Below are 23928 nucleotides of genomic sequence, written 5' to 3'. Positions count from 1 at the left end.
TGATCCTAATGTAGGAACGCTATTTCTTACCTTCAATACCTTATCACATCTCATTTGATCACATAACATCTCATCACATTTCATCAATTTGATTGTTCCCCTTTCCCATCCCCGCCTCCTCTTACCCTATAGAACTCCCCCCCACACACACACACGTGTTATACATCTCTTTATTGTATTCATGGCTCAGCTTCAGACCCATCATCATTGACTTAACCACCAAAACCAAAATTCACGCTTCTACCTTCGTGCAAATGTCGCGCACAACCACCACCACCAAAATAATGGCCCCTCCCCGCTGCCACTACGCAGCTACGTTTTTCGCAACTTCACCGCGCAAAAAATCGCCAAAACGGAGGTGACATAATCGATTAGCCGCTCAACAATCAAATCGTTAAATGGATAATTTCATTAAAGGCTTTGATCAGAGGCTTGTTAGAGGCTGGAACAAAGGCTGCAAGAGAAGAGTTTAAGAGTCGTACGACTGTTAACTGTGAGTAGGACTGGTAGATGAGACTGGTAGAGAGAGATAGAGATAGATATAGAGAACATTGTTGATAGAGAGATCAATAATAGAGAACCTATAGCCTATAGATTCCTATATCGAACCTATAGATTTGTATATCTTGTTGCGTTGTCTGGTTACAATCAAGAGTTAAGTGTTGATTTGATTTGGTAGTTGTTTCCATATCACGACTACTGTTTAAGGAAGAATAGAATAGAAAGAGTCTGACTTAAAAGCGAAAGCAACTGGAAAGGCCAGAGAGAGGAAGAAAGAGAGATTCAGAGAGAGATATCTAACCGTCAAGGTGATAACTATTGTAATATTATTGTATTCTATTCTATTGAATTGAATTGTATTGAGTTTAGTCTGGTTATAGTATCTTGGATACTTCCAATTATCATAATCAGATCCAATCGAATCAAATCGAATCAAATTATTTATTTGAAGTGTGTATCAATACGAATATCCTTTATAACTCAGTCCTTGTGATTCCTTTATCATAGACCGAAGATATTTGTTAGCATACTCGTTTGTCATACTCGTTTGTCATTCTTGTTGGTCATATTCACTTGTTATACTCGTTATCATTCTAGAATCATCGAGTTTATAAAGCCAAAAAGAAGAAGACTATCACTTCATCTTCATCATTTCAAGAAACTCTACTCTTTCTACTACTACACACTATAGTACATTGATTCAAGAGTATCTCACAACTTTTCATCACAGCACGTCACTACTATAACAACCTCATACAACATGGCTCAGCGAAAATCAACATATTTTGCATCATTCTCTAATCTGCTGGCAACGACTGATTCTAGCAGTTCTTCAAACGAGGAATACGATGACCAGAAAGGCCATTTGAAGGACTATGAATCGTCCAACTTCCTAAAACCAAGAAACGCAAAAAGCAAAAGACGCAACAAAATTCGGGATTTCTTCAGGAAGAGACCCATTGCATATATCATAGCGTTTGTTGTTGCATTGTCTCTTACAATCTTTGCCATACATGCGATTCAAGACTTTCGCAACGGCTTCGATCAATACTGGACAGACGAGATTGATGAAACGGCGTTTGCCCATCATTATGTGACCGAGGAGGAATTTAAGGAACAGCAGAATAGCGACATCCCCATGAGCGAAAGAATCATTGCGTCAGGAATAGATGGCCCCTTCCAAATTGGCTGCGCTGTACCAAATCCAAGTCAACCCAGGGCGAGTGCAGCATTCGTGATGTTATCAAGAAATTCCGAGCTCGATGGAGTTCTTAAGTCTATGGCTTCGATGGAAAGACACTTTAATCAATGGTACAATTACCCTTGGGTCTTCTTGAACGACGAAGAATTCACGGATGAGTTCAAGGAAACTGTGAAAAAGCATACATCTGCCGAGGTTGAGTTTGGAACAATACCAAAGAAAGAGTGGGACTTTGACGAGAGTATTGATCAAGAAGAGTTTGGCGAAAGTATACACAGCCAGGGCGACAGAACCATTTTATATGGCAACCTTGCTTCATACCATAAAATGTGCCGTTTCTATTCTGGGTTCTTCTACAAACATGAATTGGTTCAGAAGAGGGACTGGTACTGGAGAGTAGAACCAGATGTTGAATTCTACTGTGACATCACGTACGATCCTTTCATAGAGATGGAGAAAAGGCGTAAAAAATATGGATTCACTGTCATTATCGGGGAGTTGTATTACACAGTTCCAGGTTTATTTAGAGAGACGAGAGCTTTTATCAAAAAGAGTCAACTCCAATTGAGAAATGCATGGAATTTGTTCATTAGTGACTCGAAGTTCACTAGAGGAGGTAACGCCGCAGACTACGAAGGATTACATGATCCAAGAGATATCCTTAGGGAAATCGAAGATAATCTCAGCATTAAGAAATTTTTAAAATTGAATAAAAAGAACGAGAAGCATGTTAGTGAATTCAACCCTAGATTGTTAAATAAACTTGCAGAAAAGTCAAAGACTCTTCCAATATTGCACGAAGATAGAATGGATCGTGAAGATTACAACTTGTGTCATTTCTGGTCTAACTTCGAGATTGCTCGTACTGATATCTTCAATTCGCCTCTATATGAAGCGTACTTCGAGCACTTGGACAAGAGTGGTGGTTTCTACAAAGAAAGATGGGGTGATGCACCTGTTCATTCTCTAGCTGTCGGTATGTTATTGGATTTGAATGAAATCCATTATTTCCGCGATATTGGCTACAGACATGCTAACTTTGCACATTGCCCACGGAACTCTGAAAAGAACCAGTTAAGATATAAACCCAGTGAAACTTACTTTCGCTTGAATGACTTAGATCAAGACAAGCGTTGGTTACGTCCTGATATACCGCAAAAGAACGGTATCGGGTGTAGGTGCAGATGTCCAGATAACCATAAGGAAATAGAAAATGCTTCTTGTCTCAAAGACTGGGTTGACAAAACAGCTCAGAATTATAAACCGTTGCAGCCATTGGATACTGATTATTATAGAATTATCATCGATGAGCGGATAGATGAGTATTTGGCTAATGGTGGACAACTCGGTTATAGCAATATTGCAGATAGTTTACTCAACGAGGGATTGGTTCGTTAAGTTTAGAGTAGATGTATAGATGACAGCTATGAATTACATAGTAAAGTAATGAAAACTTAAACTTCATTAACATCTACTGTCAGTAGAACGGATCATCTTTGATGGTACGTATCAGGAATAGTCATTACCATTAGAGCTCTGCTTCCGAATATATTAAGAAGTCTACAATTTCAATTAATTAAATTTCAACTTATTATTGATACTAATATACACTGTAATAGTCTTGGGATAGCTAGAAATACATAATATAGAGAGGAGGGAGACGTACTAAAATTTTGGTCAACAAAAGTACGTTTAACCACCGAAACCATACAAGGTTCTACCTTGTCTCTTCAAGGCGTAGACAACGTCCAAAGAAGTGACGGTCTTTCTCTTAGCGTGCTCGGTGTAAGTAACGGCATCTCTGATAACGTTCTCCAAGAATGACTTCAAGACGACCCTGACTTCTTCGTAGATCAAAGCAGAAATACGCTTAACACCACCTCTTCTAGCCAATCTTCTGATAGCTGGCTTGGTAATACCTTGGATGTTGTCTCTTAAGATCTTTCTGTGTCTCTTGGCACCACCCTTTCCTAAACCTTTTCCTCCTTTTCCTCTACCGGACATTGTTGCTAGTTAATTGATATGTAAGTTTGTTGTTAAGAAAGTAACTAAAACTAATCTTATAGAAACAACAAATACTGTAATTTGAAATGGTGGGGGATCCTCATTTATTTATACGAACCAAGTTCCGTTCACCTCTCTTAATGACATCAGCAAGAATAACAAACAATAAACGAGATCCGAATTTGCGGGTGCTGAGATTGGCAGTGTTTACTTGAAATTTGCTGCAACTGCGAACAACGAATTTGCACTTTTCGCATCCAAGATTTGTATTTTGGGGCAAAGGTTCCAAAAACAAGCGGCGCGTGACCTGGAATGATGCGAATTTGTTAGTGCTGAGAATTGCACATCCAAATGAGTAAATCCCAGTCCCGCGAAAAGGGCACTTCTCGACACGAAAGAAGCAAATCGGGCTAGTGGTAGCCACTGCGACAGAAAGGAAATCGTCGGTGGGTCGCTGGGGAAGCTCACAAACACGATTTTCTTTCTGCGAGACGACACAATCACGACGTACATATGGGAATTCGCTGTGATCTGTAGTGACGATACAATGGAAAGCCACTGAAATACTCAGTACAGGGTGCTTTAGACGTCGTCAGACACGCAGAAAGAAGCTACAAACACGCTTTGAAGCCATGCAAAGGTGTTGTTTTCATCATTTTGCACCTTATTTACCCTGTACGTTCGTACTTCTCAGCACTGTAGTTAGTTGATATCCGTCACTATTACTGCACGCATTTCTGTCTCCTCTCTCGCCATCGCTCTCTGTGTACCGTTTTTTTTTTATTTGTCTTGTGAGCGTTCCCTCGCAGTAGTTTCCCTCTCTCTCCCTACATAGCTTTTTGTCTTCTCGCACCATCAGAAGAAAAGCTACCACGAATTCTCACTCTCTCCACGAGAAAAAAACCAAAACAAACAAACGCCGCATTTTTTTTGGCACCCAAATCATCACTGTTGTGTGTGTTGTGTGGAGTAATCAGTGATAAACAAACTGTCGTGATAGTGATGTTGACAATCTTAGCGATGACAGATGGTCACTGGCTTTTTTTTTCTATATAAGAGTTTGAAATCCCCATTTCTGAGGAATATTTTTTTTATGGTTTCAGTATTCTTATCATTACATTTAATTAACAATGGCTAGAACCAAGCAAACAGCAAGAAAGTCCACTGGTGGTAAGGCCCCAAGAAAACAATTAGCTTCTAAGGCCGCTAGAAAGTCTGCTCCATCTACCGGTGGTGTCAAGAAGCCACACAGATATAAGCCAGGTACCGTCGCTTTGAGAGAAATCAGAAGATTCCAAAAGTCTACTGAGCTTTTGATCAGAAAGTTGCCATTCCAAAGATTGGTCAGAGAAATTGCCCAAGATTTCAAGACCGACTTGAGATTCCAATCCTCTGCCATCGGTGCTTTGCAAGAATCCGTTGAAGCTTACTTGGTCTCCTTGTTCGAAGACACCAACTTGTGTGCCATTCACGCTAAGAGAGTTACTATCCAAAAGAAGGACATCCAATTAGCTAGAAGATTGAGAGGTGAGAGATCTTAGGTTATTTCCCACTTATATCGTTGTATATTAGTTCAATAAATATGTATATTAGATTTTGATTGTGGTTGATGTAGTTTTTATAATAGTATTGAAGTAGAGTAGAGAAGAGCTGATATTACTGAAGAATCCCAACATAGAACATTTGATACTGACCCATTGCCTCTTTAGAATGTCGAAGACTCTCTGATTGAATCGGTTCGTTGCTGTATTATCAAATAGCTTGGTAATTTCTCAATACTGTTAGCTTCTTCCTTTCTACCTCAGACTCACGTCGTTTCCTCTTATTATTAGCAAATGGGAGATTGTATCTATTGTGAATATATCACATCACACAGTCAACGAAACTATCTGTATATTATGTGCTTTCTAAGGTTATTCTCTCTCCATCAATAGAGTACATATTCCCATTTTCTAGAGTATTTGATGTACTTTCCACCTAGTAATGTTTCTTAGTAAAATGCATCTTCCTTGCGTACTTAATAATATATACTTCTTCACCTATATTCAATAATTTATACTTCCTTATCTTCACTCTATAATCTATACTACCAATTGAATTACCATTCAATTATATATATTTCTTGACCTCCAATCTATAATACATACTTCTAACCTCCAAACTATAATATATGCTTCCATATACTCAATTTATGTACTTCCTTATAGTCAACTAATACCTACTTGCCCTCCAACCTATAATTCATACTTCCTTCCCTACAATTCAATTATAATTATACATCCCTCCCTATAGTCAACTGATACACTTCCTCACCTATACTACCCACCGGTTTACACTGCAGCACGGGTCTTCTACCAACCTCCTGTTCCTACCCGCAAATAATATTTTGCAGTCTATTCGATGCACCATCCCTTCTATGCAGCACCGGAGAATGTAGAATTGTTCCCTGTGCCTGCAGATGACTATTCCATGTATTCGTATTTAGCAATGGCCCATTCTCCATAGCAATGGTAAGTCTTGTGGCAGTTAATTACACTATTGACAGTGGAAAACTCCGTCAATTACTAGCTAATAACGATGTCAGTGCCCAACGGATTGCCAAATTCAGACCAATCGCTTCTTCAGACTCTCGACGAGTTGTCTGTTTCGCCATACCCTGCGGCATTGCTTGGTTTTAGTTTGCTTGCCAAGGGCCTCTCTTCATCGAGACCCGTCCAGGAAGTCACTACTGCTTCCGGGTCCGGGGTGAAGTTCTTGAGAAGCACAGCAGTCTCAAGGCCTACAAAGGCCTCTTGTTTGACATTTGGCGCTGCCAATTTGTTGGGAGCTTGGATCACTTACGATGGAGAACCAGTCAACGGAGCAGGATTCAACTTCGCTTGGTCAACATTATACGTAATTGTTAATGGAAAAGCGGGAATAAAGAGCTTGTTTAGGGGCAAGGTCAGCCCAGCAGCAATCGGTCTTTTGGCTGTTGGAAATGCCACTTTGTATGGTAAGAAATTCTTCTGGCCTGGGTTGTCTGCTGAGGATCTTCGCAGGTAAAGTCAAATGATAATAGGAATTAAGAGACTCATATGACAATAAAATCAAGAAACGACGATAAAGTCCAGGTACACATAGTTTAACTGGATAAAAGCTATCAATATTTTGAAAAGGGAGCTCACGTTACTAAAGAATGACTATATAATGACTTATACAACACATAATAAGATCATTAAAGATGTTGTGTTATCCCTGTAGAAGATGAATCTTTCAGTACTCTATTCTTGAAATGAAATAAGTTATATTGTCTATGTATGTACAATTAAATAGAAAAATCTGAACCTCCTACTCTAGTCCCATTTCAACGGCAATAAATTATTCTCTTCGGCGTATCGTATTATAGCTTTTTCGTCATATAATTCAATGAATTGTTGGTCCATTGGTCTTTCTTTTGGAGCAGCAAACTTTCTATACTCATCGAAGATTATCGCAAGGGACCATTTCTGGAGTCTTCTCAATACACCCACCAAGCATCCTGTTCTATGCTTTCCTCTATTACAATGGATAAGGATGGGCTGATTTTCGGGGTTGAGTACAATTTTCACTGCCTCTGTGATCAAGTCGGAACTGATTTTGACAAACGGTTCCTTATTACCTGACATTCCAAGTTGGAATAATTTAATGTTTTCGTGCTTCAAGAAGTCTTGGTGTAGTTGTGGGTACTCTTCTGGAATGAGGCAAAGTACTGATTTCAACTTCAACTTCTTTAAGAAAGTGAAGTTATTTGGTTGTGGAAATGACGAACGATAGATCGTTCGTATTATAGGTGCAAAGTTCTCTGGCGGTGTCAACGGCTGTTGACTATTGAACTTCTTGCTTTCCTCATACTCCTTTTGAAGCTTTTTCTGAAGATTCAAATCAAGTTTGTCATCCAAATCTTCCTCGTATGGTCTTTCTTCATCTTGTTGTTGTTCGCTTTCTTCTTCTGTTGTGTTTGTTCCTCCTGTGAACACTCCTTCCTCTAGTTTCAACTGCTCCAACTTTGATCGTATGAGCTTATTGTCGTTATAGAGTTTCTGAGAATCGAGCAATTCTGTGTATCTTGGTGTAATGTCTCTCTCTACCGTCAGTCCTGCCATAGGACCAACATTTATATTGTTACCTGGTTTATTGAGCTTGCTGATATTGCTATGAATATCACCATCAATGTATGCTGAAGGCAAAGGAAGAGACTGGCTGGTGTTACTGGAGTTTGTTGAGTCCATCGGTAACTCCTCGTCCATTTGGAACGGATCTTCGGAATAATCTGTCATTAGATCTTGGCGTTTCTTGGTGTCCTTTCCAGTGATTTGCAAGGTTTTAATCACAAATTCCTCGTTTTTCAGTTGTTCGCGGTATGAATTTACCCCTTTTTGTTTCTTCTATCCTTAGTGAAGCTCTCTTTGAATTCGTTTACTACCAAATGTCACTGGTTTATGGCCTGCTCGCTTTCTATGTTTTAAAGCCAGCACTAGTCGGGATTCTACTACTTTTCAGTCGGAATCAACGGCTTTTTGTGGTCAAATATGGTTTAGAAATACGTTAACGTCTCGTCTATGAGTGTTTTCCGTTCCTTCTATTTCATTCTCTATCTTTTCTTTCCTTGTTTAAGATCACCAAATTCATGCTTTATGACTGCCAGATTTTGGGTATGCAAAATCATAGAGGAATGTCGTATCGGAAGAGAGCGACATGCGACATTCGATATCGTGGGCCCGGCCCCATATATAAGAAGGGTTGGAGGAAGTTAATTGTCGGTAGACACAGGTGGGTGGTGGTAAATATGTAGTATAAAATCGATGGAATTCGTGGTTAGGGAGTTACATTTATATCATGAATCTATACCAAAAAATGAATACGATAAAAATATCTTCTTCAATGAAGAGTACAACTCTAACCAATTAGTTAAAGAGGAAAGGATGGCATCTATAAGATCCATGCCGCAATAATGACAGTTCACACTGTTTTATATCACTATTGCCTAGTTACAAGGTATATACCCATAATTAACAAAGCTGATTAACGCAACGTATAACGCAAGGAATTCAAGGAAAGGATCTCTGTTAGAGATTTTGAGAGTGGACTTTGTAAGTTTTAGTAATTCGAGTGTTGTTGCTCTAAGTTTCAGTTTCACGAATACTATAAAGCTATGATCAACCCAAAAAACGACAATGTATATTTCATAAACCTGTAGCAACATCTGAATTCATGGGAATTCTCAAATATCTAGTATATTTGAGTAGTTTCAATTTACACAACGTATTCACATATCCGCCAACTCTCCCTTGTCATTGAATTACATCCGTCTATTAAAAATATTTCAATTGATATGCCTTGCGCTTCAAATGCTTTCAAACTTGTTTTGGTCTCGTCTGAGGTTAGTCTCCCTATCCGTGATGGACCGAAATTTCCAAAGCAAAACGAACCGTTTCAGTTCCAAACTTAAACCATCAACCGTAAGGCTTCAAGCCATACTCCACTATTTTGCCAGCGGGTAAACAAAATATGGGGTAATTGCAAAAATGACAGAATGCAGTATCAATGATACAATTGCTATCAATATTATTACTCCTTCGTTAACCGTGTTTGGCATCCTTGGTATCCGAAACAAAGTACCAAGCTAGTCCGAAGACGGTGGTAGCAGCAAGACTTCGTGTATGAAGCCTTTCAACATATGGCTAGTGTCACATTCAGGAGAAGTTCTAATTATAACTTTGATAGGTGCCTGCCATTTGCCGCAAATATGTGAAAAGGGTTATCGGGTTTTTGCCATATACTGTAAAATACATTCTTGATGAAACTTCAGCTAAGACACCAGTTGCTGCCAACAGAAACAAATGTAGTAACCGTAAGATTCATTGCATTCTTATGATTGTCACGGCTTTCCCTCGCTTGTAGAGGGAATCATAGTCTAAATCATGGTGATTCCATAAGCCTATTCCCCAGATGAAATTCCGTCGCAGCCATTTAGTCTCCACACATAGATAGACTAAAACATTCCGTTCTGGGCTCTATCACACTCTTGTAGTGATCATCAGGTTATGCCACACCTCTAAAATGACCCCTAACATCCCCAGAGGAGCACCCACGAGGTTATGGTTCCAAATTCAATTGCCGTTTTTTTCCGCCGATAAGCGAAGAAATATACCCTCATACCTTGGATGGGTTGCATAATCCTCTTGATCATTTTGTAGCAATTGCAGTAAAGTCACGTCTGTCCACGGCCTTGTAGTTACTGGGATATAGAGGGGCCAAATATTATAAATAAGCTCTGTTGTGTCTTGGTTAAAGTTTTCAATCTGTGAATTAGAGTCTAACATTAGGCAATTTTTGCAGCTATTTTTTAAACAAGTACTATTAAATAGAACTGCAAATTGAATATTTTACATATACTTATCTCTTCTACACATTTATAACAACATGACTCCAGTAAAGGAAACTCTCGATGAGTCCAGTCCACTGACACCTAATATTCCAGATAAAGTCACTCTTGGAGAGTATATCTTTCTTAGAATCGCCCAGGCAAATCCCAAATTGAGATCAATCTTTGGTATTCCCGGTGACTTTAATGTTGATTTATTGGAACACTTGTATTCTCCGGTGATTTTAAACAAGGAAATCAAATTCGTTGGATTGTGTAATGAATTGAATGGTGCTTATTCAGTTGATGGATACTCTAGAGCCATTGGAGGATTAAGCGTCCTCATCACCACCTTTGGCGTTGGAGAATTATCAGCAGTAAATGGAATCGCTGGCTCGTTTGCTGAATTCTCCCCGGTATTACACATTGTGGGTACTACATCGACTAAACAACGTGCTGAAACTGAAGTCAAGAATCATCATCACTTAGTCCAAAGCAAAAACTCATTGAAATCTCCAAGTCACGACGTTTACAAATCAATGATAAAGGATTTATCTGTCGTGCAAGAGTCGTTGGATGTTGATTTAAACGATAATTTGGACAAAATTGACAAGGTTTTGACTACTATCCTTCAAGAATCAAGGCCTGGTTATTTGTTTATACCCTGTGATATCACCAATACGATAGTGTCAACTGAAAGATTATTACACACTCCATTAGTGATTGAAGAGCCTTGGAGTACGAAGTCAGTAGAAGTGTTGGAAGACGTAGTTGACGAAATCTTGAATAAATTCTACAATAGTAAGCAACCATCCTTATTATCTGATTGTTTGACTACCAGATTCAATTTTCAGGATAAATTAGATAGATTGGTTGCAAAATTACCTAGTAATTTTGTTAAGCTTTTCTCAACCAACATGGCAAGAAATATTGATGAGACACTTCCAAATTACATTGGCTTATACTTCGGGCGTGGCTCATCAAGTAATGAGGTTAGAGATGAATTAGAACTACATTCCGACTTTGTAATCAATTTAGGATACTTCAATGCTGAAACAACAACTGGAGGTTATAGCGCCGACTTTACAAACATCAAGGATTATTTTGAAATCCATCCCGATTACGTAAAAATCAATAACAAAATCATCCACATTAACGATTTCACTACTGGGCAAAGATTATTCTCCATGGGTCAATTAATTGAGGAGTTGACTGTTAGGTTGGATTTAAGCAAAATTGTTCATGGCAAGGCAAACAACATTAAGAATAAATTCTACCCAGATGTCATGTACAAAGATGACGGAAACAACGAATTCATTCCGCAAACCAAGCTAATTGACTATTTGAACGAAAACATGCAACCTGACGATCTTTTGATCATGGACACAATGTCATTCTGCTTTGCATTGCCTGATATCAAACTTCCCAGCGGCGCCCAATTGTTGACACAAAACTTCTATGGCTCTATTGGATATGCCTTGCCCTCAACGTTTGGAGCAACCGTTGCTATCAATGATCTAGGAAGTAGTAGAAGAATTATATTGATTGAAGGGGACGGAGCTGCACAGATGACCATTCAAGAATTGTCCTCATTCATTAAATACAAGGAGTTCTTAAAGAATATGCCTAAAATATTCTTAATCAACAATGATGGATACACAATTGAAAGAATGATAAAGGGCCCAACTAGGTCTTATAATGACATCAATGGTGCTTGGGATTGGACTCAATTACTTAGTGTGTTTGGAGACCCTCAGCATAAGTCTCATACCAGCGTGTTATTGCGTAACGTTGCTGAATTTGACCAATACTTTGCCAAACATTCGCTTGGTGGTACCAATTCCAAGCTTGAATTCATTGAGTTGATAATGGGAAAATACGATGCTCCAATGAGATTCAGCAAGTTATTTGTAAGTAAGTAGTCCCACTTTACCTAGATTTGACAAAAAAGCGATTCTTCATAATTTGTCATTTTGCTGCAAAAATTGTATAGATCCCCCTACTATTAAATTCAAAATTATACATCTTCACCATAATTTCAACACCAGTTTTTACTCATTTTTTACAATTGCATTAGATTCAATACATTGCTTCCAGTCCTTACTAGCATTAAAACACCTTTTACTTTGTAACTAACTAACCTTACACTAACATTATAACCACCCCTAAACACTCCTAAACGGCAGTGGACCCAGCAAATGGCTGCACGACGCTAAATGTGCACAAAACCAGAGACAATTTTACGACATTGTATACCAAACAACGCGACATTTAATGATTAGCGTGTCGTCTTCAAAACACTTTAAGCACACAGAAATTGCTGTGTTTTATTAGAAGGCTTTAACGAATTCATAGCTAAGAAGCGAATATAATGGTAAGTAAATTGTGTATTAGGGTTTTAAAGAGCCCTCTGTTCCCTGTTGTCCAAAAAAATCGGGAAATTTGAACGGCTTTTGCCAAAGTAACTATCAATTGCTAACACTCTCTTATTAGACAGCATTATTCAACTTCCAATCGTTGTTACAAGTGATACTATTGTTGATCTGCACATGTACTTACGTTCATGCTACAGCACCAGCGATTTTGGATAATAGAAAAACCGGAATTTTAGGTGCTTTCTGGAAATTTGCCAGAGTTGGTGAGAGATTGAGTCCTTGGGTGGCCATTGGATGCTTCATCATGGCCTTCAACACGTTACGTGCTTAGTCGATTATAGAGAGAGAAGTAGCGTGAGCGGTTACAAAACCCCTTGGGCTTGAAGGTGATACGGTATAATTATTCCGTTGTATATTAGTCCTCATATTTATTTCAATTTCGTAATAAAATTACGATCAGGTAGAGATTTTGTCGTGATCATCATGAGGAAACACATTTTAATGTTCGATATGTAAAACGGACGAAGTCGTCTAGTGACAAACGAGGTATTGACTTCACTCTCATTTCGTTGCATATATTTGGTTACATATTTAATGATAAAGATTACAATTATAACGGACATATTGTCACTTCCCCGTGTAGTTGCAATATAGTAAAGTGTATTTATATATACATGAGAATAACTATCTAAATTCAAATAACTCATTCACTGAATTGCATAATGCTGGTGCTCTTTCGTTTCCAACCACTCTCTCCAAAGTGACGGCATCCCACTTTGAAAACAAGATCTTGACAAAAGCCAAGTCCAAGTCACATTGTTCTTTGAAAACCGACTTACCAATGAATCTAACCAACTCCTTGTAGAAAACAGGAATGGAAGGTAATCCATACATAAGCAAAGTCTTCACCCCGCTGATCTCAAATCTCCTGAAGTAATGTAATCTTTCAGTGTATAACAAAATGTCTATCTTTCCTGATTGAAATTGCTGCCTTACTCTTGTAGTTTTCGATTGGGAGCTATATTCGTCTAAGGAACCCACATTAAGTTTTGTGGAAGTCTTCATGTAATGCTTGACTCTGAGATAATCATAATATGAAGGTATGAAGATCAAAATTCCATTGGAATACGAACTGGACTTGATTAATGAAGGTAAAACACTGTTAATGAAGAATTTAAATCTTGATTCTGGATCTTGTAGAGGAGAAGGACTTTCAAATCTCTGAAAAATTTGCTTCAATTTCAATCCAATTGAGTTCATAATACACGTAGATGAGTTTATTAATGGCTTAAACTTCATCTTTCCTGCGAGATTAAAGGACTTTGAAGTGATCAAGTTGTTGATATTTGGAGTTAAAAACTCACTAAAAATCAATGTCTGTCTCAACAACTTACTCTGGTCGTTGATGGACCACATTCTAATTCTGGAGAAGTCTGCATCATGGAAATCCTTTGGTATCTTATTTACATATTTCATCACAGTTGAAACATTTTCCCAGTTCTGCATTTCAATCTGATTGGCTCTATCCACAATTAAAACTTCTATAGATGAAATGAAATCGTATTGTCTCTTCTTCTTATCTGGGTTCTCCAAGATCATCGAGAGTCCAATAGGAGATGCAATTATGATGTCTGAGGAGTAGAATGATGAGTACAATTTCAATGTTTTTCTGGTGAACTTCAACCCAATACAGAAGAAATCATTGTTATTACCCTTGAAAGAATCTCTAAAGTCACTTGGCTTGTTCTCTGGTGGAACTTCTTTGGCGAAAAACTGTTTGTTGAACTTCTTCTTATTCTCTTGTTGTTCCAAGCCAGAAAGCTTGATTATCAACTCCACTAACTCATAGCAAGCATTTCTTGTAGGTAACAAAATAAGAACCTTCGGACGGGTGAACCCCTGATCTCTGAACTCAGGTTCTTGTGATTCAAACTTTGGTCCTCCATTTTTCATAGTTTCTTTGAAGACATGCAATTTTCCAGAGTTCTTTATAATTCTATCTCTCGTTTTATAAATGTGGTTTAATGCGTGAAGAGCGTATAGCTTTCTGTATGATGTGTTTTGGAAAGATTTGTATGGAAAGTTGATATCGACATAGTTCAACATAGGTTCCAAAAGAGTTCTATCCAACTCAGATAATTCTTCGAAATCGGAAGGAAAATGCTTTCCCCAAGCATCCTGGACTCTTTTCTTGAGGGGATACTTGTCAATTGACAACTTCTTTGTGTGTGAAGTAATAGGAATGGAGCTTCCAGGTGGAACTTGCATCAAAGTTGAGTATCCCAACTCTGGATACGAGTTCTTGGATTCAATAGACCACTTTTCCCTTTCTTTGATCACAAGCTTTTCTTCAGTATCTATATAGGAGTCTTCAATGAGATTAAAATGCACTTCGAAGGGGTCTTGTTCGAGTCCTTTGACAGTATCTTCAATATCATCTTCATCAGCAGACTCATCTTCAATTTCTTCATCTTTGTCGAGTGCTACATTAACTCCAGCAATTTCGTCGTCTTCGATGTCGATATCGTCATCGTTCTCATCATTGGCATCTGCTTCCTCGGTATTTTCATAACTACTAGCTTTGTTCTTTTGTTTCTTTGGTTCTTTATGATCAGATTTCAAGAGTGTTAAGAGGGCATCATAAGCTTTACCTTTATCTTCTTGTAAATCATCATTTGCGTCGGCATTTCCCTCTTTTTCTTCGTCACTTTCGTCCTCTGACTGGTCTAATTTCTCTCTTTCATCATTATAGCCGGTTTCTTCGTCATTTTCAGCATCTCTATCGGGTCTTCTAGCGGTTCTTGTCACCGTTCTCAATTGTTTTCTTCCCTGTTTAAGCTTTGGTTTCTTGGTGTCTGATTCCGAGGCATGATGTGTCCTTGACCCGGATTTTCTCTTGACTTGCTTGGCCATTGCTTTCTACAGTTTACTTGAAGCTATAGTACAAAGAAAAGACTACTTTTCTACCAAACTTTAAACTTTTCTACCACATCCATTGATTCATTCATCTTCCATTTAATCAATAAACCCTTAACTACTATACACTATAGAGAGTGGTAGTGTACAGGAGCGAGAAGAGACTGGCAAAAAAAGTGTTATGTGCAGTGACGTTATTTTATTGAGAAAGCTCATCGCTGCAGCAGTTCCTAATTGGGATAGTGGATGAGAGGAGGGGGCAAGGTTGAATGGTGAGTTGTGAGTGGTGAGTTGTGAGTGGTGAGAGAAGGGGGAAGAGGGAGGCAGAGAGAGGGAGAGAAGGGGGAAGTGGAGGGAAGACCGGGGAAGGGGGAGAGGTAGATATATATATATATAGAATGTGTGCGTCTGTGTGTCTGTGTGTGAGCAGAAATATACTACAGGTTGGCTAATTGAATTGAGTAGTTAGCTAGACAAACTAAGAAGTTAGAAATGTAATAAGAACGTCATAAGTTCAATGCTGTAATTGAATTGAATTCAATTTGGGTGTTAAAAAATAAGAGCTTCTTTGGATTTTTGGATGCTAATGTTATGGATCACTACAATATATATACATTGATATGGCATTTTGCAATCGATCTTGTGAGCGTATTCTTAATTAAGTAGGTGCTTTCCTGTTTTGTATTTCACTGCATACTGAAATATGGATAAAGACATGACATGAAACCGTTAGGAACACGGTACTGATAGGAGCTAGTAGGAAGGGGGTTTTATCGTCGTTGAAAGAAATTGGTGTGTAGAAAGTAGAAGAAAGCTCTTGCGGTTGTAGAAATTTTGTACCGTTACTAGTAGATGTTCTTGGTCTTTTTTGACCATCTGTTGTCCTATTGCTGTATTATACGTTCACACCCCCACCCGTTCAGCCCATGGCCCATTGAAATTTGGCGGCGAAATGCATGCCAAAGAGGCATGGGCTGTGAAGGAAGATGCTTCCTTGTATTAGCATTTGGTTCGAAAGGAAGAAATCCTTCCTCTCAATTTACATTCACCCAATAAACTCTCCCAGCACAATACTAAAGAAACCCTCTGGCACCCCAGGGCCCTAAAATCTCGACGTTTCAGGGCTTTTCTTCCAACTGTTTCAATCTGCATAGTTAAGCTGATCTGCATCATATTTCATCATTTTAACTTTCTTAGGCTACTTCCGTTTCAAGATTTTAGCCTTTTGCTCCTTTTGCTTCTTATCAGTAAACTCTCGTCTGACCGTTTTCGCAAATTCTGCCGTGGTAATCTCTACAAGAAGGAACTATCCGCGAGACCAGAGGTTACGGGGAGTTGTTTCCCAGTTGTGTTTTTTCTGTGTATTGTTTAGCTTTTCTGTGGATTGTTTTCTCCAAAACCCACCTCGACAACGGGATTCCTTTCAAAGCATAAGCAATTTAAGCTATTTTCCTCACCTATTTCACCTATTCCACCTATTCTACTTATTTTCTCACATATTTCCTTTGAATCCCGTCTAGTCGTGACCTACTCCACATCATCACCACAACCATCACCTTCTCCTCCTATATACATCCGCTCTCACTTATAACACCACTCTCATCTCCTTCACTTATCCATCCCCAATAAACACACCCACACCAGCCACACCTATTTACGCGGCGCTACCATATTCAACTATTCACATCACCCTACACCCCCATCCTGCAGATACTCCGTGTCGCACTGGCAATTTTTTTTTCTGTCGCACGGACAAACGAAACAGAAAAAGGAGCGTTGTGAAATTGACAGTTGATGATAGTTGTTGAGTTGTTTTATATCCGCCATAGCACAGATACATTCACGGCGCTAACAGTTATAACTTGATCAGAACAAGGTCAAGAAGCAGATTGAAAAATCGCACCAATCAGAATTCAAATCGAGCCGCTGGGGACTCAACGGCTTCGGACTACACAGTGGTTTCGTCTAGGCCAGAAGACCACTAATTCAACAGCACTGGCAGTAAAGATTGGCAGGAACCATACGAGGCGGTGGTATTATTAGCAGAAAGTTGGAGAAATAACACCGAAATTCGCCTGTAGCCACTGTAATAGAGACCGTAGCAGCAAATTGATTGTTTTCTCGTTCGAAAATACCACAATCAAGACTCCAAACTACGTGTTAGTATCCCACCCAGCAGTGAATTTCAGTGTTTCATTTGAAGAAAACAACAAGGCTGTTCATTGGGGAATTGAGAAATCTGCCGAAAGACAAAGAATCACAACTAGACATTGAGAGGAGAATCGTCTTGATAAGCTCTCAGATTACGGCTATTCCGGTAAAAGCCCATCTCCTGTCTACGTTTGCAACTATACCATTGAAATCGGTATCAGTTTTAATTAAGAAGCCCTATAATAGGACTACAGATACTCATATTTGCACGATCTAGAGATTTGCAATTACATCCACTTGTCATATTAAAACAGACAAATACCAGCATAGACGGGAACAGCCGAGAAGATCAGTGAACGTCTAACTTAACTCATCACCACTATTGCATTTTTGTTATTTCATTAGACTCGTCATATACAATATCGATCTGTGGAATAGCATCAAATAATACCTAATAACAACCAATCATGGCGTCTATCACTACAAGAATAACTCACTTTGTGCGGGGCATTCTTTCAACGCTATACCTTGTCCTCATAATATTAACAATCCCACTAGCGTTCGATGTGGGTGGGGTGTCCTGTGGTCTAGCGTACCTGTTAACAACTTTCATACTATATTTTGTTCTTATGACATTCAGAATAGTAACAAGACGAAGTAAACTTTTCAGATGGGTCTCAATCCTATACTATTCACAGCATTTCCTCATCCCCAGTTTATTAACTTTCTTCCTTTCGTATTACAGCACCGAACATGATACAACCCACAGATTCTTCAATCCAATCGATGTGTGGCGCTTTCTTCTCGTGAATGCCACTCCAGTTTTCACTATTTTGGAGGGATTCTGCTCCCTTCTCCTTATTCAGGCCATTGGCCAAACCATTAACTGGTTAACTCTCTACAAGTCTGATTCATGGTTGATTATTTCACTTATCAGCAGTGGTTCAGTTATCACTGCGGCTTTTTATTTCTTATACCGAATCTATGTATTCCCATTCACCATTGACATTGTCAGTGCTTCTCTTTTGGGATCTTTATTAACGCTTACGGTGGGTTTGGGTGGTTTTGGAATTGTCACTGGAAAGGGCTCAATGATAGAGTCGTCCCTTTTGTTTGCTTATGTGGTCCGTTGCATTTACGAGACATTCCCGATTCTTTCTGAAGGAGCATCCAAGTCATTAACTGCTCTCTTTACTCAAGCTACATACAATTTGAAGAAGGAGATTCCTAAATTGCCGGTTCAGATCCTTAATCCGATCTCACAGGTCGTTCCTTTCTTGGCTTCCAATTTACCCGGATCCTTTAAGACTATCTGGGAATTTCTCATCATGGCCATACAGAAGTTGACCTTGCCTTTATTGCTTAACCTTGCCTACAGAATTGGTGTTTTCTACGCAGCTACAAAGATCATCCCACTGTTATACCACAATGCATCATATCCTTCTACTCCACCAAGGACTCCGCCACAGGTAACCAGACTGCGTGAGGCATCAACAAAATCATTCAGTGAATTGGCAGCTTCCGTATCAAAAAGTGAAGAAGCACAATTGGATGATGCTATTGCATTTAAGGAGGCAACAACCGCTATCGCTCCATTGAAGTCAAAGAAATCATTCAGACTTAAACCACCACACCATCAGCCTCCATCTGCCATTATTCGCTTGTTATACGCTTACTCTCCTTGTATAATAATAGCAGTGTATACCCACTTGATGTTGCTGTACAATGGAGAATTGGGTACCGAGTTGAAGATATGGGGATTTTTTTCTACATCTTCAGTAGTAATCGTTGTGCATCCTTGGCAGTTCTGGAATTGGGTGAACATGGCTACGACATTGTTCCTCTATGCAGCTGAATTGCTGGGAAACGACAGTAGCTCAAATGGAGGTACTTCCTTGACAAGTCATTGGAAAATAGAATAGTTGGTATGTTATTGGAGAGTAATAACGGAAGAGTCGCTAATTTACATAACAAGACCGGCCCCGTTTACAACACCATTCAAGATGTTGCAACAAAAAGATTCATAGATTGATCTGCATGCTAAGCATTGACTTATTATTTCTATTTGTTGGTCTCTAATCCACTAGACATGGTAATGGAGTTTGCGTGGACGTAACTCCTCCTCTTATTTATTTAACGTGCCTATTGGCCTTGCTGTATATTTATATATTGTATTATAGCTCAACAATAATAGCAATAATAACTAATAGAGCCTGTAGTGTGGAAAGTCAATTCTACTAATTATCTGATATAGTTCTACTAGAAATAAAAATAAAAAAACAGATACTGGAATACGTTACGATTTATATAATAATAATTATCTCTCTTTGACAAGGATCTTTGTTATAATATTTAGGTACAATATTATCCATTTGAAGGCTATTTGTTCAGAAAAGTATGCAAATCTCGTCCTAATCCCAAAACCAGTCATCTTTCCAGACTGTGAAGAGGAATGTATCAGAGCTTGACTCTATGTTTGCTTGAATGTTTCATCATAAAAATAGCTCCAACTGGATAATACCGGATGTACAAAACACCACTTAAATAATACACAACCTCGCCAGAGGTTGAAGACAAGAAATCCGAAAAAGGACAAGCCTGGCACATTTGACTGTGCTGAACCTCGAGCCAATGCAATAGCAAAAGCCAGGAAACAAGCTTTTAGAAAAGAGGACGTTCATGGGTCAAGAATAAGCTCCATTGGGTTAATCAGAAATCTGATCATTTGATATAACTATCGTTTAGGATACGAAATCCCATTGCCGAATAACTCTATAAAAGAATCACCACCAGAATCAAAAGACATGGTGGGCAGATGAAGGATAGCCCCATGACAACAAGAATTGCGGCACCGCATGAAACAGATTTCAGGAGAAACGTGATTGGGTCAATGCCAGAGCTCTTGCGAGACGAGGTCCACAACGAATTAGCACATTTCCAACCCTGAACTCCCAAATTCCTTTGGTGTAACCTACAGACCTCAATTCCATAATTGCCCGAAACCCCTTCAAATGAACCGGTGGATTCATTACGTTTCCGCTTACGTGGCAGGAGACTTTCCCCAAGGCATTACGATGACCCAAATGGATCCTTTAGAGAGCCTCGAAAACAAATCTTTGACCATGAACGTAAAGAAAACATTCATCAACATTAAATAGAGAAATGGAAAATGTGAAAATTTTCTTAACCCAAAAATTGTGATGGGTTGAGGTCGTGCGCCACGCAAGTTGCTAAAAGAGATAGGGCTTTAGGTGTATCATGTATGGAGTAGTGGTGTCGGGATGTGGGATATTGTATTTGGTGGTGAAGTTGTATGATGTGTGGGGAGGTAATGGGAATGCAATGGTGGAACATGTGAAAATTGAAGAAATTTGAAGAAATTTGTTTGAAGTGGGTTTTTTTTGATATGGAACAGTAGGAGAAATGGTTGTGATGGAAGCCTGAGCAGTGCATTAGTGTTGTACTGTATATTTAGTGATCTATATATATATATATATATACAATATATATATGTATAGGTATATATGTGAATGTGTGTGTGGATATGTGATAGTGACATGTGGTTAATGCTAATGCTAAAAGATCAATGAGAGAAGGAGCTAGTGAAGTTAATTACAATTATAATATATAGTAAAAAAAGTACCGACTATGCGAGATATGCCATACCATGGTTTTATACACATACGAATGACATGGCTAAAAATGACTGCTAAAAGAAACTGCCCCTTGAGGAATATCGATATATCTTTTTCACTTAGTATAATAGCAAATAAAAAGATATGCTTTGAAAAATATACTATTGTGGTCATATATCTGTAGACTCGTATAGTTAAAAATGGCTGCGAAAAGAATCAACTGTAACACTTGTTTTCTTTATTAGACAAATACTAAGCTAGATAAATATCTATACAATAACTATTTACCAGCAATACTTGTTCTACTATACACAAACGATTTGACCTTCAATTTCCCAGCCTACCTCAAAAACCACTCCAACCAAGATGTGGGCAAAAGAGTCGAAATGATATCATAAGACCTAGCCCCTGTACCACAGTAGACAACAGTTGGGTTTTTCCTCTGCGAGTAGACTAAGTCAAACAAGATGTGGTACAATTCGTGCAAGCTGGTGCCTTTTCCTCCTGTTGACTTTATTGGATTTGACTTGTACTGCGATTTGGAGAAACTGTCGGCGTACAACTCCTTGATATCTTCATCCCAGGAACGAATCTCTGAATTTACTAGATTGGCAATGCGAGAATCTGAAGTGGCCCTCTGAGTGGAGAGGCGAAGATTTCCTAGTCTGACCTGAGTAACAGATAAACCGTGTTGACGCACTTCCCTTGTGAGAGTGGTGAATAGGTGCTTAAGATGGTTCTGGAAAATGGTTTCTGGTGCATGGTATGGAAGCTCTAAAGAACTCACAATGTTGGTGTTAATCAAGATGGTCTTAGATTGCTGGTTTCTGATTAAACTTATCAATCCCGAAGAGAAAAGCTTCAAATAGAGTAATTCTCGATCTGTGACCTTAGTCCAAGTGGGGACACTGATATTTTCAATTGGTCCAATTGGGAAATACAAGCTGGGAGCAAACACAACTGCTACTAAGCGTAAGTTATGCGATCCTGCTCCAGGAAATGGAATTACTGGCAATTCCAATAATTGATGGAACTTAGTCAATTGCGATTCGTAACTAAATGAGTCATTGAGATTGAGATAGTTTATGTCGTCCGTGATTGGATTCGATTCGACATACTTATAATCCTTTTCATCGAGAATCGTCAAATAGACTATAAACCCTCTCTTTTCGAAGTCCAATGCAATTAAACGGGTGAGTGGTTCTGTTGGCGAGCCTACAATTAAAATGACGTCTCTTCTTGCACCGTTGGGCAACTTGGGGACTCTTCTCTTGTATTTTGCAGCCTGTCGGCGTTCCAGCAGAGCACTGTCTTGGTATACCTTTCTGTAGTACCAATAAGTTCCACCCCCAAGCCCTATGCTAAGAATAGTCAAGTACTTGAGTTTATTATCGCCAATATTTCGACATAAACGATCCCATATACTCGCGTTGGCCTTCCTGAGTGACATTTGAAACCCATTAGAGCTGTTTGCATGGAGATCCAACCCAGATAGCTTATCCAAAGGCGACGCCTTCTCAATTCGCTCCTGTTGAGTGGCAATGAAGTCACTGGTTAAGTTGTAGAAATAACCCAAAGTTTCAAGTGTGGCTTGAACCGGTTCGGCTACCATGGTGGATATGCTTTTATGCGTTCAAAGCAGGATTAATGCCTCCAATTCAGATATGCTAGAAAGAACACTGTTGTTAAAGGGTGTAAAATCATATGGGGAGGATTGTATAATGTATTATGTAAGTTGGTGTGTGCGTCGTGTGCAGGTTGATAATTCCTGGGGAATCGGTGGAGGAGTAGTAAGAGAAGGAGCCATTCAAAGGATAGTTAATGTTGTATTAAATCGGAACCTCGTGTATTGAACTAGTAATATACTCTTTTTCGTGGTTTCCCTTGGGAAATAATACAAGAAGATGCTTAAACCTGAAAATTTTGCTAGCTGATCTCATTATAGTAGTATGTACCTCCATACCGCACGTTTTAATGACCAATTTATTTGGAAATTGGCCTGCATATATTTTCAATAGCGATGAGCAATAAATTCAGTGTCCAAAAGAATCAAGAAACAAGCCGGTCTAGTATAGTGGTTAGTACACGTCGTTGTGGCCGACGAAACCCAAGTTCGATTCCTGGGACCGGCAGTTTTATTTTTCTTTTTGCCCTTCTAGTGATAGGTCAAGTTACCGAGTGATGTAGTGGTTACTCTAGATGTGTCCATTGCCATATTTTTGGACGGTCAATATGTTTTGCGAATTTAAAATACACTGTCGCAAAATCTTTTGCTTCTCCCATTGAACTTTAGCTCCCTAGCTATTTTTCTGAATATTGAACCCATCTAATATTCTGTTTAGATTTCTTTGAGCTTTGCAATATGTTTCATAGCTGAAACAGAACAATCATGGACCGGGTAGATAAACCCAATTCAGCCCCTCCTGAACCTAACGTTTCTGAGGAAATATTCCTTGTCACGAACCAAAAAAGTGGTCAACGGCTATTTTCGTGGTATTCGCTTATTCAAATTGCCTCTAGTACTATCTCCTTACTAACTGTAATTAATTTATATAGCCATCTTCATGGTTCGTTCTGATATTAGGAACCCCCAAACAACAGTTGCAAAAGTCGGTTCTTATAAAAGTTACACAAACGCGGATCCCATTGGGTCGTGTGAGTGTTCATTTTTATTATACCTACCAATTTGCAGCCTTTTGGATTTTGCAATGGAAGATGCTTAGGCTACGTTATATAGCGTTGTTACGATTTTAGAGTTGA

General features: G+C 38.9%; 9 protein-coding genes and 1 non-coding gene across 10 annotated transcripts; 6 read left to right on the top strand and 4 right to left on the bottom strand. All coding sequences in view use genetic code 12, as the record gives it.

Annotated features, from left to right (window-relative positions):
- Positions 1-1639: 1639 nt before the first annotated feature.
- On the top strand, positions 1640-3100 carry RJT20DRAFT_95290 (glycosyltransferase family 15 protein; the record flags this gene model as incomplete). Its single annotated transcript, XM_064921570.1, has 1 exon — positions 1640-3100. The coding sequence occupies one exon, from the start codon at positions 1640-1642 to the stop codon at positions 3098-3100; it is 1461 nt and encodes a 486-aa protein (XP_064774478.1).
- Positions 3101-3390: 290 nt separating this feature from the next.
- HHF22 (histone) lies at positions 3391-4075 on the bottom strand. Its single transcript, XM_064917239.1, has one exon. The coding sequence runs from the start codon at positions 3704-3706 to the stop codon at positions 3395-3397; it is 312 nt and encodes a 103-aa protein (XP_064774477.1). The 5' UTR covers positions 3707-4075; the 3' UTR covers positions 3391-3394.
- Positions 4076-4655: 580 nt separating this feature from the next.
- HHT2 (histone) lies at positions 4656-5678 on the top strand. Its single transcript, XM_064920166.1, has one exon. The coding sequence runs from the start codon at positions 4837-4839 to the stop codon at positions 5245-5247; it is 411 nt and encodes a 136-aa protein (XP_064774476.1). The 5' UTR covers positions 4656-4836; the 3' UTR covers positions 5248-5678.
- A 605-nt stretch (positions 5679-6283) lies between these two features.
- On the top strand, positions 6284-6751 carry RJT20DRAFT_5785 (uncharacterized protein; the record flags this gene model as incomplete). The annotated part of the gene is made up of 1 exon (XM_064920797.1): positions 6284-6751. The coding sequence occupies one exon, from the start codon at positions 6284-6286 to the stop codon at positions 6749-6751; it is 468 nt and encodes a 155-aa protein (XP_064774475.1).
- Positions 6752-7041: 290 nt separating this feature from the next.
- On the bottom strand, positions 7042-7830 carry SIW14 (putative tyrosine protein phosphatase; the record flags this gene model as incomplete). Its single annotated transcript, XM_064921575.1, has 1 exon — positions 7042-7830. One exon carries the CDS (start codon positions 7828-7830, stop codon positions 7042-7044), a length of 789 nt encoding a protein of 262 aa, XP_064774474.1.
- A 2235-nt stretch (positions 7831-10065) lies between these two features.
- On the top strand, positions 10066-13098 carry RJT20DRAFT_141045 (pyruvate decarboxylase). Its single transcript, XM_064918625.1, has 2 exons — positions 10066-12001; positions 12585-13098. The coding sequence occupies exons 1-2, from the start codon at positions 10151-10153 to the stop codon at positions 12795-12797; spliced, it is 2064 nt and encodes a 687-aa protein (XP_064774473.1). The 5' UTR covers positions 10066-10150; the 3' UTR covers positions 12798-13098.
- On the bottom strand, positions 13099-15548 carry RJT20DRAFT_128268 (rRNA-binding ribosome biosynthesis protein). The gene has a single exon (XM_064917238.1). The coding sequence runs from the start codon at positions 15377-15379 to the stop codon at positions 13151-13153; it is 2229 nt and encodes a 742-aa protein (XP_064774472.1). The 5' UTR covers positions 15380-15548; the 3' UTR covers positions 13099-13150.
- A 2063-nt stretch (positions 15549-17611) lies between these two features.
- RJT20DRAFT_44226 (uncharacterized protein) lies at positions 17612-19734 on the top strand. The gene has a single exon (XM_064920165.1). The coding sequence runs from the start codon at positions 18001-18003 to the stop codon at positions 19453-19455; it is 1455 nt and encodes a 484-aa protein (XP_064774471.1). The 5' UTR covers positions 17612-18000; the 3' UTR covers positions 19456-19734.
- A 1396-nt stretch (positions 19735-21130) lies between these two features.
- On the bottom strand, positions 21131-23046 carry RJT20DRAFT_128264 (uncharacterized protein). The gene has a single exon (XM_064917237.1). The coding sequence runs from the start codon at positions 22778-22780 to the stop codon at positions 21509-21511; it is 1272 nt and encodes a 423-aa protein (XP_064774470.1). The 5' UTR covers positions 22781-23046; the 3' UTR covers positions 21131-21508.
- A 182-nt stretch (positions 23047-23228) lies between these two features.
- On the top strand, positions 23229-23300 carry RJT20DRAFT_t85. The gene has a single exon. It is a non-coding gene; the product is annotated as a tRNA-His (tRNA).
- The last annotated feature ends 628 nt before the right edge of the window (positions 23301-23928 follow it).

Source organism: Scheffersomyces xylosifermentans (genome assembly GCF_036884685.1).
Source record: "Scheffersomyces xylosifermentans strain CBS 12540 chromosome Unknown RJT20scaffold_4, whole genome shotgun sequence".
Lineage (NCBI taxonomy): Eukaryota > Fungi > Ascomycota > Pichiomycetes > Serinales > Debaryomycetaceae > Scheffersomyces > Scheffersomyces xylosifermentans.
The sequence above is the reverse complement of the archived record's forward strand: the minus strand, read 5'-3'. Positions and strand labels throughout refer to the sequence as shown.